The following is a 15,069-nucleotide window of genomic DNA, read 5'->3' on the forward strand; positions in this document are numbered from 1 at the left end:
GGAGAACTGATTTTAGGTGCTGCTCTCCGACTGCCAAGCAGGAAAAAAAAGTCAGGAAGAGGAACTATGACGAGAGACCGGACGCGAGTGCCTCCCCAGCCCCTTAAAAAAAATAAAATCCTCACTTTCGCAGAGCATGCCGGGAGATAGTTTAAGCGCCTACGCGGCCCTTGCCAAACACTTTCAAGAAAGTTTTTTCCCGCCTTGACTCTGATTGGCCAAGGGGCGGAGGGGGTTTCCTTTTGATGGTCTGTGGAACGGCGCGATCTGTTCTGATTGGACAGTGCTTGCCCCGGGTATAAAAACTGCCGGAGCCGGGCGCGCGAAGGGAAAGAAAGGCCGGCGTTAGGTGAATCTGCCTGGGCAAGGACTTGGAATCGGAGCCATGAACTGCCTGATGATGCCGGGAGTGCAGCCGGGGTCGCCCCTTAAGGCCCGCGGACAGATCCAGGCACGTAGAAGTTGGTGCCATTGTATGTGACAGAGCTTTGAGCTGTAGGGGTTTATTAATGGGAGCGGCTGATAGTTCTGAGGCTGGAGGTTCGCCTTTATAGTGATATTTTCGGGGCCCTTGGCTTTGCGGGGTACTGGAGAGGAGAGCGAGGGAGAGGTTTTGGGTAGCAACCTCGACTGCGGAACTGGGGGTGCGAAAGCGATATTCGCCTCTCCGGCTCCGAATGGGAGTAAAGGCTACGTGAGGGCGCTGGAAGGGCACAGCTGGATCTGACCAAAGGGCCCCTCTAGCCCACCATCCTGTTCTCACGATGCAGATGCGAAGGGCATGGGCACAACCGCCACCTCCTCTCTTGGGATTCCTGGGATGTGGCATTTAGAGAACTGCTGCCTCTGATAAAGGAGGGGCTCTTGTTAGAAGAAGGGGAGTTTGGATTTGATATCCCGCTTTATCACTACCCTAAGGAGTCTCAAAGGGATGCGGATGGCGCTGTGGGTTAAACCACAGAGCTAGGACTTGCCGATCAGAAGGTCGGCGGTTCGAATCCCCGCCACAGGGTGAGCTCCCGTTGCTTGGTCCCTGCTCCTGCCAACCTAGCAGTTTGAAAGCACGTCAAAGTGCAAGTAGATAAATAGGTACCGCTCTGGCGGGAAGGTAAACTGTGTTTCCATGCGCTGCTCTGGTTCGCCAGAAGCGGCTTAGTCATGCTGGCCACATGACCCGGAAGCTGTACGCCAGCTCCCTCGGCCAATAAAGCAAGATGAGCACCGCAAACCCAGAGTCGGCCACGACTGGACCTAATGGTCAGGGGTCCCTTTACCTTTAAGGAATATCAAAGAGGCTAACAATCTCCTTTCCCTTCCTCCCCCACAACAAACACTCTGTGAGGTGAGTGAGGCTGAGAGACTTCAGAGAAGTGTGACTAGCCCAAGGTCACCCAACAGCTGCATGTGAAGGAGCAGGGAATCGAACCCGGTTCACCAGATTACAAATCCACTGCTCTTAACCACTATACTACACTCCCTCTTGTAGGGATTGCTGGCTTAAAAAGAGCTCAGTCTAGTTCAGCAACCTGTTTCTGACTGCAGCTATTCATCTTGCAACCTGTATATTTGGTACTTAGCTTTAAGAAGAAAACATTCCTAAATCTATTTTCCCCTCCACCTCTATAGGTCATCTTCGGACCCATGTTCTCAGGGAAAAGGTATGTACACTGCAGATTTGAAATAAGTGCTGCTGTTATTTGTACTGGTAATCTGGATGTTGGGCCTAGCACACCAGTTTTGTTAACTGGCATGGCTGATCTGTATGTAACATGGATATTACAAGAGGAACAAATGGCTGGAGTTCTACCTGCTTGATCACCACTACGCTACTGCTTCCTCCCTCAGTCAGTAAGCTAGAGGTGAAAATATATCAAGGCATAGGCTAATGGGCTGCAAATCCTTCAATGAGTGCAAAAGTGGCACTGTCTCCTATGCTGGATTTGCACCTTGCTTGCCCACAAAAGTTTGCTTTCTATAAAATAGGCTCTGGCCAGCATTTGCTCTTACCAGAGCAAATAATGGGTCATGCCACTTGGCAGACAAATTGAATGAAACCTTGCCATGCCCTAGCCGATCAAGCCAAACTGTAGGGCAAGGAGTAGATCCCATGGACTCAATAGAGGCAATTGCCATTTCTTTACTCTTCACCTCTAAACTTACAGTGCTGCCTTCTCTAGAACAAAAACCAATTTCTTAAAATGCATTGTCTCCGCCAGAGCTGAGAGGGAAATGTGTTTTGCATGATTGTAGGTGTTATCTTTAGTAATGAAGCGACTAAAGCAGTCAGTCTTGTGCTTTTGTAATTTCCCTCATGTAGCAGCTGCAGGTTTTTTGACTCGCAATAGAGCCACATGTGCCCTTCTAGTAAAAGAGCTTGTTTCTCTCTGACCAGAAACACGTTAGTCTTTCCTGGGTTATGCTTGCCACTGGACATCTCCATTCTTGTTTTGCAGCACTGAACTCATGCGCCGGGTCCGCCGGTTCCAAATTGCACAGTACAAATGTCTGCTGATCAAGTATTCCAAGGACACACGCTACTGCGTCAATGGCGTCTCCACACATGACAGGTAAATTGCTAAAATGTCAGGGCCAATCTATACAGTGTATATGCTTGGGAAATTTCAAGCAGGCACACCATTTTTCACAAACTGTTATCTTAAACTGTTGGCACTGTAATGCTTTGCTATAATATATGACCTCAGGGGATTCAGTCTGGGGATTCAAGCATCTTCCCTGTCTAAGTCTTCTCTCACGTAGCTGCTATTTAGATTCGAGAGCATTCTGCAAGTGCCACTGGAAAATGAACTCTTTGCCATGGAGTAGGCTTATAACCAAAGCAATCCAATTATCACAAATATTTCTGTTTCTATGTAGGAATACCATGGAAGCCTATTCAGCTTGTTGTCTCAAAGATGTGCATCAAGAGGCCCTTAACGCTGCTGTGATTGGCATTGATGAAGGCCAGTTTGTAAGTTCTTTTATCTTCTCAGAATAATGAAACATATGTTGTAGATATTTTTTCCACATTATGCTATTTTTGTGATACATGACATGAGAAATCTTGGCATACTTGTTTGTATAACATTACTCTTGTTTATAAAATAAACAGTATATAAATAAAATAAATCTGGCTTGGGTCAACAGTCAAGCACTACCGCATAAGTCTGTTTCACAGCTCTATGGGGACTTGGGCTGCCATTTTATGCTCCTAGAATAAGCCCCATTGAGCTCCTTGGGACTTCTGAGTAGATGTAGGATTGCAGTCCTCTTTTACACAGAACAGTACAGTGGTACCTCAGGTTACATACGCTTCAAGTTACAGACTCCGCTAACCTAGAAATATTACCTTCGGTTAAGAACTTTGCTTCAGGATGAGAACAGAAATCGTGCTCCAGCGGTGCGGCAGCAGCAGGAGGCCCCATAAGCTAAAGTGGTGTTTCAGGTTAAGAACAGTTTCAGATTAAGTACGGACCTCCGGAACGAATTAAGTACTTAACCCAAGGTACCACTGTATTGATCTTGGGGCCTTCTGCAAAAAAAAGAGAGAGCATGTGATCTATCACCAAGCCATCATCCTTTCCTCCCATAATTGAGACCTTTCTAGCAGTAGCAGATAGGGTTCCCATCAGGGAATACCTTAAAGTATTCAGTTAGAGAACGTGAGACCTGTTGGCTCCCTTAACTTCGCTTTAAACATAGGTGGGTTAAGGTACAGTCCTATACCTGTACTATTAACTTGGGAGCAAGTCCTAATGAATGCTTATTTCTGAATGGGTATGTGTGGGCCGGAGTTAGCCAATGAGGGTGGGCTACAGCTTCTGTCATCCTGACCATTGGCTATGTTGGCTGAAGCTGATGGCAACTGTAGTTCAGCAACCGCAAGAGACCACACCACATTGGCTATTCTCCCCACCCCATAGGCTTTCACTGTAAGAGTACTATGCAAATACTCTTAAGAATGCCACCATCTCCTCACAACCAAAGAACTGGTTGTGTCACATGTAGTCCTATGAATTTCTAAGAGATACGACTTGTCCTCTGTGGAGGAACATAACTTTTCCCCTCTGTTCCTGTCTAGTTTCCAGACATTGTAGAGTTCTGTGAGGCAATGGCCAATGCGGGGAAGACTGTCATTGTGGCCGCTCTTGATGCAACCTTCCAGAGAAAGGTAAACCTCTCTAAATTCTTAATTTTCTCTTCCTGCTGGTATGTGTCCCAACCCAACGATGCATCTGGTTGTCTCACTGCAGGCCTTTGGCAACATCTTGCAGCTGGTCCCTTTAGCAGAGAGTGTGGTGAAACTAAACGCCGTCTGCATGGAGTGTTACCGTGAAGCCTCTTACACAAAGAGGCTGGGAACAGAGAAGGAGGTAAGAGTCCACTGCACTTTCCTTCTCAGAAAGGTTCCTTTCCATCTGTGAGGCAGAAATGTGCCTGCTATCAGTCTGGCAGCAGAAAAGTGCTTTTTACCTGTTGAGTAATTAACACTTCTCTCCTTCTTTAGGTGGAAGTGATAGGAGGAGCAGACAAGTACCATTCAGTCTGCCGTGTCTGCTACTTCAAGAAGCGGCCGCAGCAGCAGGCAACCGACGACAAAGAGAATCTGCCGGGAGGAAATAAGCAGCTAGATATCGCTGGTTCCCGAAAGGCTTTGGCTGCTCGTCAGATCATGCAGTGGAGCCCATCACACTGAACTAGGAAAGTGACAGCCCTTTTCTTCTGTGGGGTTAATTGATGTGCTGTTCTTCATTCCAACCCTATACCGTTAAAAAGGTGTGCGGATCAAAGGACAATACTAGTGAAAGCACTAGAAAGAGTGAACTGCTTTTAAAAGTGGAAATGAGGCTGGGGCATGTTGCAAAAGGCTAATAATTTAGGTGTGCTAAAAACCGAAAGCTCATCTCTTAGTGGCTTCACATTTATGGGGAAAGACTTCCTACTGTCTCATAGAACTGGGAGTTTCCTCTATGTTCACTAGCAGAACCTGTTTCCTAGTCAAACTAGAATATTATTTATACCTTAAAGCCATTGTCTCTTATTTCAGCAAACACCAGTGTCCTTGTTAAACAGTTTACCTTGGAAGGGCTAGTCTCTCTCCCAGTCTTTCACCCTTCTTGAACATGGAATATGGAACATAATGTTCAACTCTAGACTAACTGCCTGAGCAGAACATTTCTTCAATTCTATGTGTATCTTTCTGATCTAACATCTAGCTACGTGTTGGGTATATAGCATAGTTCTGTGAGGCTTCCAAGCTAACAAAATTATTACTAATCCTGCATAAGTTATGAGGCCTCTGATTTTCTGTAGAAGGGTTTGATAGATATAATGTATCTCCAGAAGTGGGCAATAAGCAATTCTTATGTTCTTTGTAGTCTTGGCTTTAAGATTTTGTGTGCTGTGTCAGGCCTTTACTTTCCTAATTTATTCAGGATGGCCGAGAGTGTCAATCATGTTCATTATATATGAAGCTTGGGGCATGTACCTGTCGTATAACTTCTGGCAGTTCGATCTTACTGTCTTCTGCATGATGAATGGTAGTAGCTATTTCTGCATTTGATTCAGCAAACCATCAGTTATGCACTTAAAACATGCCCTAAGACTGCTCTGCTGCCACTTCTGTTTCCCATGAATATTTGCTGTCTTCTCCCATAGTGATCAATTAAGAGAAAAATGTTTTATTCATCAGGCTATTTTAATAAATAACTTAGTACTGAATGTCTTCTTTGACCTTTTTTATTGATTTCCACCATCATTTCACCAGACTTCAGAGCAAGGTGTCTATTTTGTTTTTAAAGGCTACCCACTTAGATTGTAGGAGACATCCAGCTCTCAGTCTCCTCCCCATCAGAAGTGTTGAAGATGACCGGCCTCTTGCTTGGAAACTTTTGCTGTAGGACCACCACTGAAAATGCCCATACTCCTTCTCCCGATAGTACAGGCACCCTTTCATGTTAAGAGCTGCACTGGGAGAAACAGCATCAGCTGTTTAGAGTGCTTGGTTGGCCAAAACCCAGAACAGCAGGAGGTGAAAAGCGCGGCCTAAAAAAAGGAGCTGAGATAAGGCTTATGGTACTTGTATCTGTAGGTGCCAAGACCTTACACCACTGCTTTGCTACAGCCAGCATAATTATTTTCCCACAGCTAGCCCTCAGTCACATAGCTGGGTTCACACACAAACATCTCCCCTGAAGCCATGAGGAGGATGTATAATAAAATCTCGCATTCCAAGTGATGGGAGTGACGAGGTTTATTTCTGCCATGATACAGATTTAGAACACTTCCCAAATCCTCAAATTGCTTCCCATGTGAGTGGGTTGTCTCCTGTTACCCCCCCCCAACAGGTACAGTTGGGAAACCAACCTAAGAAGATAGAGGGTAACCAGGAAAGTGTAAGTTTTGTGCAAGTGGGCTTCCCACCCCAACAGGCATACAGAGTAGTACCTGCACCCCACCCCAGCTATGTTTCTTCACTATTAGTATATCTGTGCAGATAGGGAGCTGGTCCCCTCCCATCTTGAACTAGGACTGAATTGAGAGAGGGAAACAAAACAAGGCACACAGGAAAAATTCAACATTGCTCAGTCCAGCACTTTATATACAAATTGTTATTTAAAAAAAAGAAATGAGGGGGCCTTTAGGCCTAAGCTTTGGCATCATGTCCATCCAGCAGCAAGTGAAAAGCTGTAAGGAAAGCACTGCATCCGCACTATCCTATCTAGAAAGGCAGCACCATAGGAGCCATGGGAACTAACCCCCCCACCCCACTCAGTGGCTGGTATGAGTCAAGGATGTAACAGCATCAGCACAAAAGGCACAAAGTACTTTGGCCAGCAGCAAGGGTCCCGCTACGATAACTGCAGTAGGAAGCAACGTAACGGGACACTTGCCTTAACTGCTGGATGAAATCTCTAGCTCCTGTTATAGAGTTAGCTGAATATCCTCTGCGTATTTTTTTGGCAACTATTATGCCTTGCACGTCACACACAGGCCAGAAAGAAAGCCTCTCACACCCCTGAGGGGGGAGCGAAGTATTTTCTGCAAGGGTAGAAAACAGCAAGGATACCCCAGAACCCAATGCACACGCACACACAAAAGTTAAGCTGTGGCATTCTTACTCTTCACAGTAGATGCCTTTCCCCAACCCAAGCAAGTGAATCAATTGCACTTAGGTGGCTATTCCCCACATGAGCTGCTTTAAACAGTGCTAGTAGCAATCAGTACACGGGGGGAGGCTGGTAGCCTTCAGAGTCCTCTCCGGTGCGAGGAGTGAAGGGTGGCTGCTGGTAGCTCTCATGACCAACATTGGGGTAGCTTGAGTAGGGGGGCACAGGACCTGGAGCTGGGTCAACGTAGCTGTGGTCAAAATCTTGCACCCCCATGCGGTAGCGCTGAAGTGCAAAGGTGATCAGGAGCCCCTGTGGACAGAAACAGGCTATTAGCTCTGGCTGGCAAGGACCAGGATGGGTCTGTGAAGAGTTGGTCACATGCAACAGCCATTTATACAGCCATTCCTCTGTAAGGTAGTTTAGTAGCGTTGCTTTGTTTTGGATGGGAAGGCCAGGGAAATTCTACGGCCACCTTGTGAGGCAACGCCAGAGAGATCTGAGCTGGTTGCTTGTTTTGAGCTCAGTTTAACAGGCGCTGGCAAACTAATTATCAGTTTCATAGCCAATCCCCAGTTCAGGGCTGGCAAGCTGGCAGCCTGCCTGACTTCAGCCTTGGACTTCCTTGGGCCAGAGAGAAACCCTCACTCACCCATGAGAAGATGGAGAAAAAGCTGAAGGCAATTGAAGCACGGGCAGAGTCGGCTCCAATCGATACATCTTTGGGAGGTGTTGATGCCCACTGGTTTGTCAGCACGCAGAACCCAATAAACCACAGAAACGCCCAGAGAGCTGCACAAAGAGAAAAAAATATATTTAGCAAGAGTGGAAGAGACTGGGTGACTTATTAACAGAATATGAAGGCCTACGATAAGCCCTGTTCTAAGGGCTGTAACTGATGCCACAGCTTCAGTGCCAAAACAGACTTCTAGTCAGGCAATACTCCCAGCTCCTGAGGCTTGGGGACCCTCGAGCTTATTTGGGGGCATGCTGCAGAAGGAGGGGAACGTCCCATTCTGTTTGCACAGCATTGAATACAACTGTAGGTCTCTTCCTTTTTGCTTACTTGCTGGTTATTTTGCCAGTCTCTTCAAATTTAACAGAAGCACAGGCACCCTTCAGCTGAAGTTACAGGAGAACAACTTACCCCAACCTGGTGTCCTCCAGGTGTGCTGGGACACCTCCCACTAACCGCAGCCAGAATGGCCCATGGTCGCAGATAGTTGGCAATATCTGGAGGGCACCAGGCTGGGGAAGCCTGCAGTACAGAGCACTACCATTCTTCTCCTGCTATCAACTGGGGCTACAACTATATGATAAAATACCTGCCACTTGTGCTCTGGTTATCAGGAAATTCTACGGCTCCTCCAGACAACTTGTTTAATGAGCATTATTTCCAGCTTGCTTGCACAAAAGCTACCCGGCTTTTTGTCTTATCGTTACTGAGCATTCATTTATAATTTTGGGGGGCAGTTATGTAACTATGAGCATTCATCCTGATTTGCCTGTGGGATGTTCCACGTCTTCCTGTTAGTCATTTGTTTATCTCACCCTTTTCAATGCATCACACTTTTCCCCCATCGCTTTCCAAACTACATAATTTGTTTAATGGATTTATTGTTCTAGGGCAGCGAAGCACTTTAGATTTGCAGATTTAAAGTGCTTTGAATTTCTGGTATGCACCTGAATCCCTCCCACAAAATATTGACAGTCTGGAGGAGACCTTACACTGAACAAAATGGGCATATTCTGCAACCGTCTCAGAAGGATGTGTGGGCCAAGTTTTGATTACAGTATTAGTTAATCTAGGCCAAGGCCTGGAATGGGAGTCCAGAATCTCCTGTTTCTCAAAGTAGAACAAACGCTATCTAGAAGCCCCCTTAAAGAAACATGTGACATTTTTTTCAAGGTATTAAGGCATGTGGCGTTTACGTCAGGGAACAAAGGGGCACCCATTCAATGGTGTCTCCTCCTTGCCCAGCACTAATCTTTACCAATAATATAGCATCCCAGTGTTTTTAGGAACACAGGCAGTCTCTCCTGGAAGACACTTTCATTCAGACAAAACAAGCCCTCGCAGGCAGCATGCCAGGGGAGCTGAGCTGTTCCAGACTCACATCATACTGAGAGCAAAACAAGGGAAGGCATTGTCCAGCTCTGCAAAGGGGGTGGGGAAAAGAGAGAGGAGGAAGAGAACATGTACGGAGCCTTGCCCTCCCTCCCCACAAGGACTTGTTTCATGTCACACCTCCCAAAAAGAAATACCTGAGAAGCCCAGGTCGGCCATAACGAGGTACTTGCGATCAGTGGCATTGCTAATCTGTGGGAAGTAGATATCCACCATCAAGAAGAATACACAAGCCAGGAAGGCAATCACTCCAATGCCAATGCCATAACGACAAGCATCCTCACTGTGGTTGAAGACGCAGTACAGCTTGTCGGATGAAGAATGGTTGGTGTAGCCTTCACCAATGATGCAGGAGAAAACAATGAGTGCAAAAATCTGCAACAACAAAAAAAGTACAATGCTACCCACCATCTTCCAGAGTAGTGAGGTGCTTCCGCTAAGGCACAAATCAACTATGATTTCATTTATATCCCATCTCTCTGACATCATGGAACCCAGCAGTGTACATGTTCTGAGGTGGTCACCCATCCAGTTACTGACCAGACCTGCTTAGCTTCAGCAAGATGGTGGCCTCATGTGCTTTTAACATCATAACTTGGGACCACTAAATACCGAAATCCCACCTCTATGCAAAACATTACCCTTGCAAGGTCCCAACCTGCATCTTTGTGCACAGCTGAGAATTGCATTGCATTCATTCTGAACAAAGTACGGAGCAACAGAGGCCTCAATAGTTCAAACCTCACACTAAGGAAAAGAGGAGCAATAATTATAGCTAGGTGCTGGATATCATGCCAGCTAAGATAAGGAGTTTTGTTTGAGACCACCTGGCACTGGAGATCGGTGCATCCCAGAAAGAGCACCATACAAATGGCTGAGGAGCCTTCCCTCTTGACTTGTCAGACAAAGCTGCTTCAGGGTTCAGACAGATCTCTCCACCTCCCCAACTAATTTTAAAGCTGTCATTTTCTCCTCACCAGTAACAAGCTGCTCTCAGCCACAGGTCAAAAATCAAGCACGCTTGAAGTGCACTTGCTCACCTCTCAAGAAAATGTCTTTCAAATGAGGCAAGCAGGACTCAGGCCTGTTAACCTCTGCTAACATGACATGATTTCCTACATAACTTCAACCCTCCGTGCCTGCCCCCTCCCATTATAAATACCTGATAATGCTTTTAGATTGTCCTTAAGGAGTGCCATTATTGACAGAATTTCACATCACCTCTGGAAGATGCTCCTAGAACCCTCTCTGAAAACCAGAGGACTAGAAACATAACTTTCCCTCAGAATGTTTGGAGCACAGCCTCCCAAACTTGGGTCTCCGGCTGGTTTTGGACTACAACTCCCATCACCTGTAGTTGTCAGGACTAGTGGTCAGGAATGATGGGAACTGTAGTCCAAAACAGCTGAAGACCCAAGCTTGGGAAACGCTCTTTTGGAGGAACCAGCCATGAAAGGATCTGTCTTACTGGGTCTAGCAAAACTTGGGGAGCCAGCTGCTTCCTAAGCAGTTTCGCTCTTCCTTACTGCCAAGCAAACGATCCATATATCTGAAGAGTTTCTCTCCATCTACAAACGCTGCCCATAGGGAAGGGCGTTCCTCTTTTTGTTACAGACCCAGAAGCCTTGAGCACCCAGCTTGTCAAAAGGCAAGGAAGGCAACAGCCTAGCTCCGCTCAAGGCCTATCAGCTGACAGCCATATGACCAGGCTGCTTTCTCCTCAAACAACCCGCAATACAAAGCGGTGGACTTTATTCGGCAGAGTTGCCCAATCCTAAGCAAGTGAATGGGAGCGAGGCAGCGGCCGGAGGCGGGCCAACCAGAAGCGGCCCCTGCCCGGTTCCCACGCGCGGGGCTCCCCACCGGCCGAGAGAGACGGGGCGCAGCGCGGGAGACGCGCCGCCAGGGCGCACCTGCCGTCTGTATGCGGCCTCGGGGGCCGAGAGCTGAGGGACCCGCCACTGGCCCGAAGTGGATAATTTCCAGAGGACTTGGCCGCGCGTCTTCTTCAGAGACTCCTCCTAGCCGACGCCCGGGGTGGCGGCGGCGGCTTCCGTTGCCTCCAGCAGGTGTCTCCATTCCCGACGGCGCTGCATGACACTGCATTGCTCCGCCTCAACTACTTCCCCTCCTAGGGTGATGGCAGGAGACACGGCCCGGGTGCCTAACGGCCCCGCCTCAGCTACGCCAGCCTCACCTGGGCCACTAGCTCGCGGCACCCTGGCCGCTAGCTCGCCCTCCTTCGCGGCCAAGCGCAGCGTGGGGGCGCGCGCGCGCCGACTTGCCCGGGGTTAGGAAGGAGCCCGGCGGCCTCTGCAAAAGTTCAGAGCCCAACTTCCGCGCTGCGTTCCGGCAGCCCCGGCCCGACGCCACTCACCGCACTCAGAATGCGCGCGATGACCTGCGGCTGCTGCAAGAAGCGCCACGGGTCGAAGGTGCCGCCCGCCTTGGCAGCTCCGTAGGCGCCGCCGCCGCTGCCGTCGCCGCTCTCCATGACTCAGTCGCCGCGCTCTGCTGCCCCGCTCGCGGCCCGGAACTCGCGGTGCCCGCCTCGCCCCGACTTGTGTTTGCGCGTCCGCAAGCCCCGCCTTTCCACTCCGCCCCCAGGGGAGGAGAGCCGACCCGGGACCATGGAAGCCACGAGGGTCGCGCCCGCCGGGTTTCCTGCCTCCAGAGCGGCGCCGGCTTCTCGTGCTTCCGCGCCGGCTGCAGCGCACTTCGCAGGCTGGGTTTCAGATTTGTGGCCGCTTGGAACTAAGGTGCAAGCCGTACTTCAGGGATAGAGAGCCTTTCCCCAACCTACAACCCCGCCCAGGCTACACCCTTCCTCACCAGCGCCGTTTCATATCCTCTTAGATGATTGTTTTTTTGCTCGCTCTTTCAACTTTAACAATGCCTCTTTGCTTCTCTGGATGGAGGACAAAGACCCCACCAGCGCTATACGTTTAAAGCTGTATGCCACTAAAGAAGCCCCCCCCCAAAAAAAATCCTGGGAACTGTAGATTAGGAGTGATGAGGAAAGTTAGGAGATCCCCTTTCCCCACCAGAGAGCTATAATTCCTAGCATCCCCTAGAATAGAGTTTGAATGGGGATTGTAACTTTGTGATAGGAAGAGGAGGTCTCCTAACAATGATCGGCATCTTTAACGGACTACAGTTCCCAGGATTCTTTGGGTGAAAGCCACGACTGCTTAAAGTGCTATGACGCTACTTTACACGAATAACGCAGATGGGGGTCAGAGTGTGGTGTGCGCAAGTAGAAACTAGTCTACCGTACAAAGGAAAAATAGAAAACCGCATTTCAGCTTGTCTCTGCCTTAGATCTTATTTTGGTGTACAAAGGCATGAAAATGTCAGTTCCTCATTTATACTGTTCCATGCTAAATAAAAGACAGAGAACTAGAAATAAGGATCTGGACATCAGCTTAAATCTCATACTGCATGCAGTGAGCCTTGTTGCAGGCACATTCATTTAAGAAATGAGGCACTTGGCAGTTCAGTACAGTGGTACCTCGAGTTACATACGCTTCAGATTACATACGCTTCAGGTTACAGACTCCGCTAACCCAGAAATAGTACCTCGGGTTAAGAACTTTGCTTCAGGATGAGAACAGAAATCGTGCTCCGGCGGTGCGGCAGTAGCAGGAGGCCCCATTAGCTAAAGTGGTGCTTCAGGTTAAGAACAGTTTCAGGTTAAGAACGGACCTCCAGAACGAATTAAGTTCTTAACCCGAGGTACCACTGTACAGGAATGCATAATGAATGGATGCAGTGGGCCAGAGGTGGGTGGACAGAATGAAAAGAGTGGTCACAGTTCATGCTCACTTCAACACCACAGCCAATATTCAGCTATTTCCATTAACACATGGATGGATGCTACTGCCTCAGGACTTTACCCCTCTCCCCCCCCCCCCCCGCCATCTTGTACCCTCCCCGAATCTGCACTGGAAGGTTGGGGAAACACCTAGGACAGATTTAGGTAGTGCACAGGGGAGGAGAGGGGAGGGAGTGAAGTCCCTTTGCACTGGCAGTAATCCGTGTGCTAACAGAATGCAACCCCATACATTTTAAGCATATGGCTTCCCCTAGAGAATTATGCAGGGCTGCCATACGTCCAGATTTTCCCTGACATTACGGGATTTCAAAGGCAGAAGTGACATGGGGGGGATTTCTGCAGTAGTTCAACAACATCTGGAAACCCAAGGCTGAGAAAGGCTGGAAGAGATCATAGAAGCAGGAAGAGAAACCAGACCCAGACGGTGGGATTCCCCCAAAGAACCATGTCAGTGGAAGCGTTGCACAAAGGTGCTTTTCCTAATCTCTTTCCATTCATAGGCCCTCTCAAATTGTCTCGAGGGTGAGGGGAGAATTCTTCAAACAGTGCACAGGATGAGTTGTTTCTGGGAAGCTGAAATGCTTTCTCCGACAGAATGTTTGTAATAGTGCAGTGTTGAATTCCACCCCAGTGGAATTCTTGAGGCAATCAGACATCACCCATGCTTGCAAGCTAAGAGACCATTTCACATAAAAACAAGTAGCTTTGTAAGTGTTGCTTTTTCTTTTCTTTGTGTTTGTAGATTAATACCATTTCAAAATCGTTTTGAACTTGTCCGATTTATGGCTATTTAGTTCACCTGATGGGGAGACCCCAATGGACTTCAGGCTTGCACTTTTACGCAGGGCAGTAGGATCCCTGTTAGAGAGTGTTGGGGTTATACTATAAAAAACAATCCCTCCCCAAACAAAATCTGAGTAGACCACAGGAAGACTTTATTATGATTATGCTGCCCTTTTTTTTTCTTTTTTTTGCACCACAGAGGTAGCTGAAACTAGCATAGATTCATTGTAAAAACCAAGCTGTTGAGAGGTTTGCTCTGTGAAGGATAAAACAGATCTAATTTTTATTTTATTTTTAAATTGAAAATTGAAACTTAGAATCTCCTAATGAGCTACAGTCCCCTGAACTAGAGTGGTAAAAGGAGGGAGTATTTCATATGAATTCCTTGGAGAGAAAAAGAAGATGAGGTGATAATTGGGTGGGATTAGTACAATGGATGGAAAACACCCAGGAAATCCAATTTCTTGTCACAGCTTTGTCCAAAAACAACAACGGAGACAACAATCATCACTGTCCTAAATCCGTCCTAAATCAGAGAAGAGGAGCTGAACATGCTATTCAGCTCTCAGAATTGATGTTTTATCTGCACAGTCCTGACCCATTTGTTTGTTTGTTAAAATATTTATGTCCCACCTAAAATTCCAGAGGGAGACGAAATATGGTCTTAGCTGCCCTAGGAAACAGAATCAACGTAAGTAATGTCTGAACGATGCATATAAAATAGGAGTGAGGAACCTGTTGTTGGACTCTGACTCCCATCACTCCATCCAGGTCTAGTGTCACAACAGGGTTGATGGGAGTTGTAGTTCCCCCACCTTTGACAGAAGGCCAGAAATCTCATTTGGTGAGGAGGAACAAGAAGCTTTATCCAGCACTGGCCCAGCACAGGGAGCAAAGAATAACCATTCAGTATAGAGTAGCCCAGCCTGGTCTCTCAGTAGAAACATGGCTAGTGCCAGAGGTTGCCATAGCCCAGACTCCCTAAGCCCATTCACCTCCTCAGAGCCATTGCTGCCTTCTTGACTTTCTTAAGAGCCAGTGTGGTGTAGTGGTTAAGAGCGGTAGGCTCGTAATCTGGTGAACTGGGTTCGCGTCTCCGCTCCTCCACATGCAGCTGCTGGGTGACCTTGGGCTAGTCACACTTCTCTGAAGTCTCTCAGCCTCACTCACCTCACAGAGTGTTTGTTGTGGGGGAGGAAGGGAAAGGAGAATGTTAG

At 47.8% G+C, this 15,069-nt stretch overlaps 2 protein-coding genes across 2 annotated transcripts; one reads left to right on the forward strand and one right to left on the reverse strand.

Moving 5' to 3' along the window:
- Nucleotides 1-289: 289 nt before the first annotated feature.
- Nucleotides 290-5,718, forward strand: TK1 (thymidine kinase 1). Its single transcript, XM_080994062.1, has 7 exons — nt 290-451; nt 1,627-1,658; nt 2,454-2,567; nt 2,875-2,968; nt 4,079-4,168; nt 4,251-4,370; nt 4,505-5,718. The coding sequence occupies exons 1-7, from the start codon at nt 386-388 to the stop codon at nt 4,691-4,693; spliced, it is 705 nt and encodes a 234-aa protein (XP_080850188.1). The 5' UTR covers nt 290-385; the 3' UTR covers nt 4,694-5,718.
- Nucleotides 5,719-6,570: 852 nt separating this feature from the next.
- On the reverse strand, nt 6,571-11,791 carry SYNGR2 (synaptogyrin 2). The gene is made up of 4 exons (XM_080994067.1): nt 11,612-11,791; nt 9,372-9,609; nt 7,759-7,898; nt 6,571-7,418 (listed from the first exon to the last, which is right to left on the reverse strand). The coding sequence occupies exons 1-4, from the start codon at nt 11,726-11,728 to the stop codon at nt 7,218-7,220; spliced, it is 696 nt and encodes a 231-aa protein (XP_080850193.1). The 5' UTR covers nt 11,729-11,791; the 3' UTR covers nt 6,571-7,217.
- Between the last annotated feature and the right edge of the window lie 3,278 nt (nt 11,792-15,069).

This window comes from Podarcis pityusensis, assembly GCF_964106645.2.
Source record: "Podarcis pityusensis genome assembly, chromosome: 2".
NCBI classification, from domain to species: domain Eukaryota; kingdom Metazoa; phylum Chordata; class Lepidosauria; order Squamata; family Lacertidae; genus Podarcis; species Podarcis pityusensis.

Coding starts and splice junctions, on each gene's coding strand:
- TK1 (XM_080994062.1), top strand. CDS start 386: ATGAACTGCCTGATGATGCCGGGAGTGCAGCCGGGGTCGCCCCTTAAG. Junction 452..1,626: donor AGGCCCGCGGACAGATCCAG/GCACGTAGAAGT, acceptor CCACCTCTATAG/GTCATCTTCGGACCCATGTT. Junction 2,568..2,874: donor GGCGTCTCCACACATGACAG/GTAAATTGCTAA, acceptor GTTTCTATGTAG/GAATACCATGGAAGCCTATT.
- SYNGR2 (XM_080994067.1), bottom strand. CDS start 11,728: ATGGAGAGCGGCGACGGCAGCGGCGGCGGCGCCTACGGAGCTGCCAAG. Junction 9,610..11,611: donor TCGCGCGCATTCTGAGTGCG/GTGAGTGGCGTC, acceptor TTGTTGTTGCAG/ATTTTTGCACTCATTGTTTT. Junction 7,899..9,371: donor GGCCGACCTGGGCTTCTCAG/GTATTTCTTTTT, acceptor CTCTTTGTGCAG/CTCTCTGGGCGTTTCTGTGG.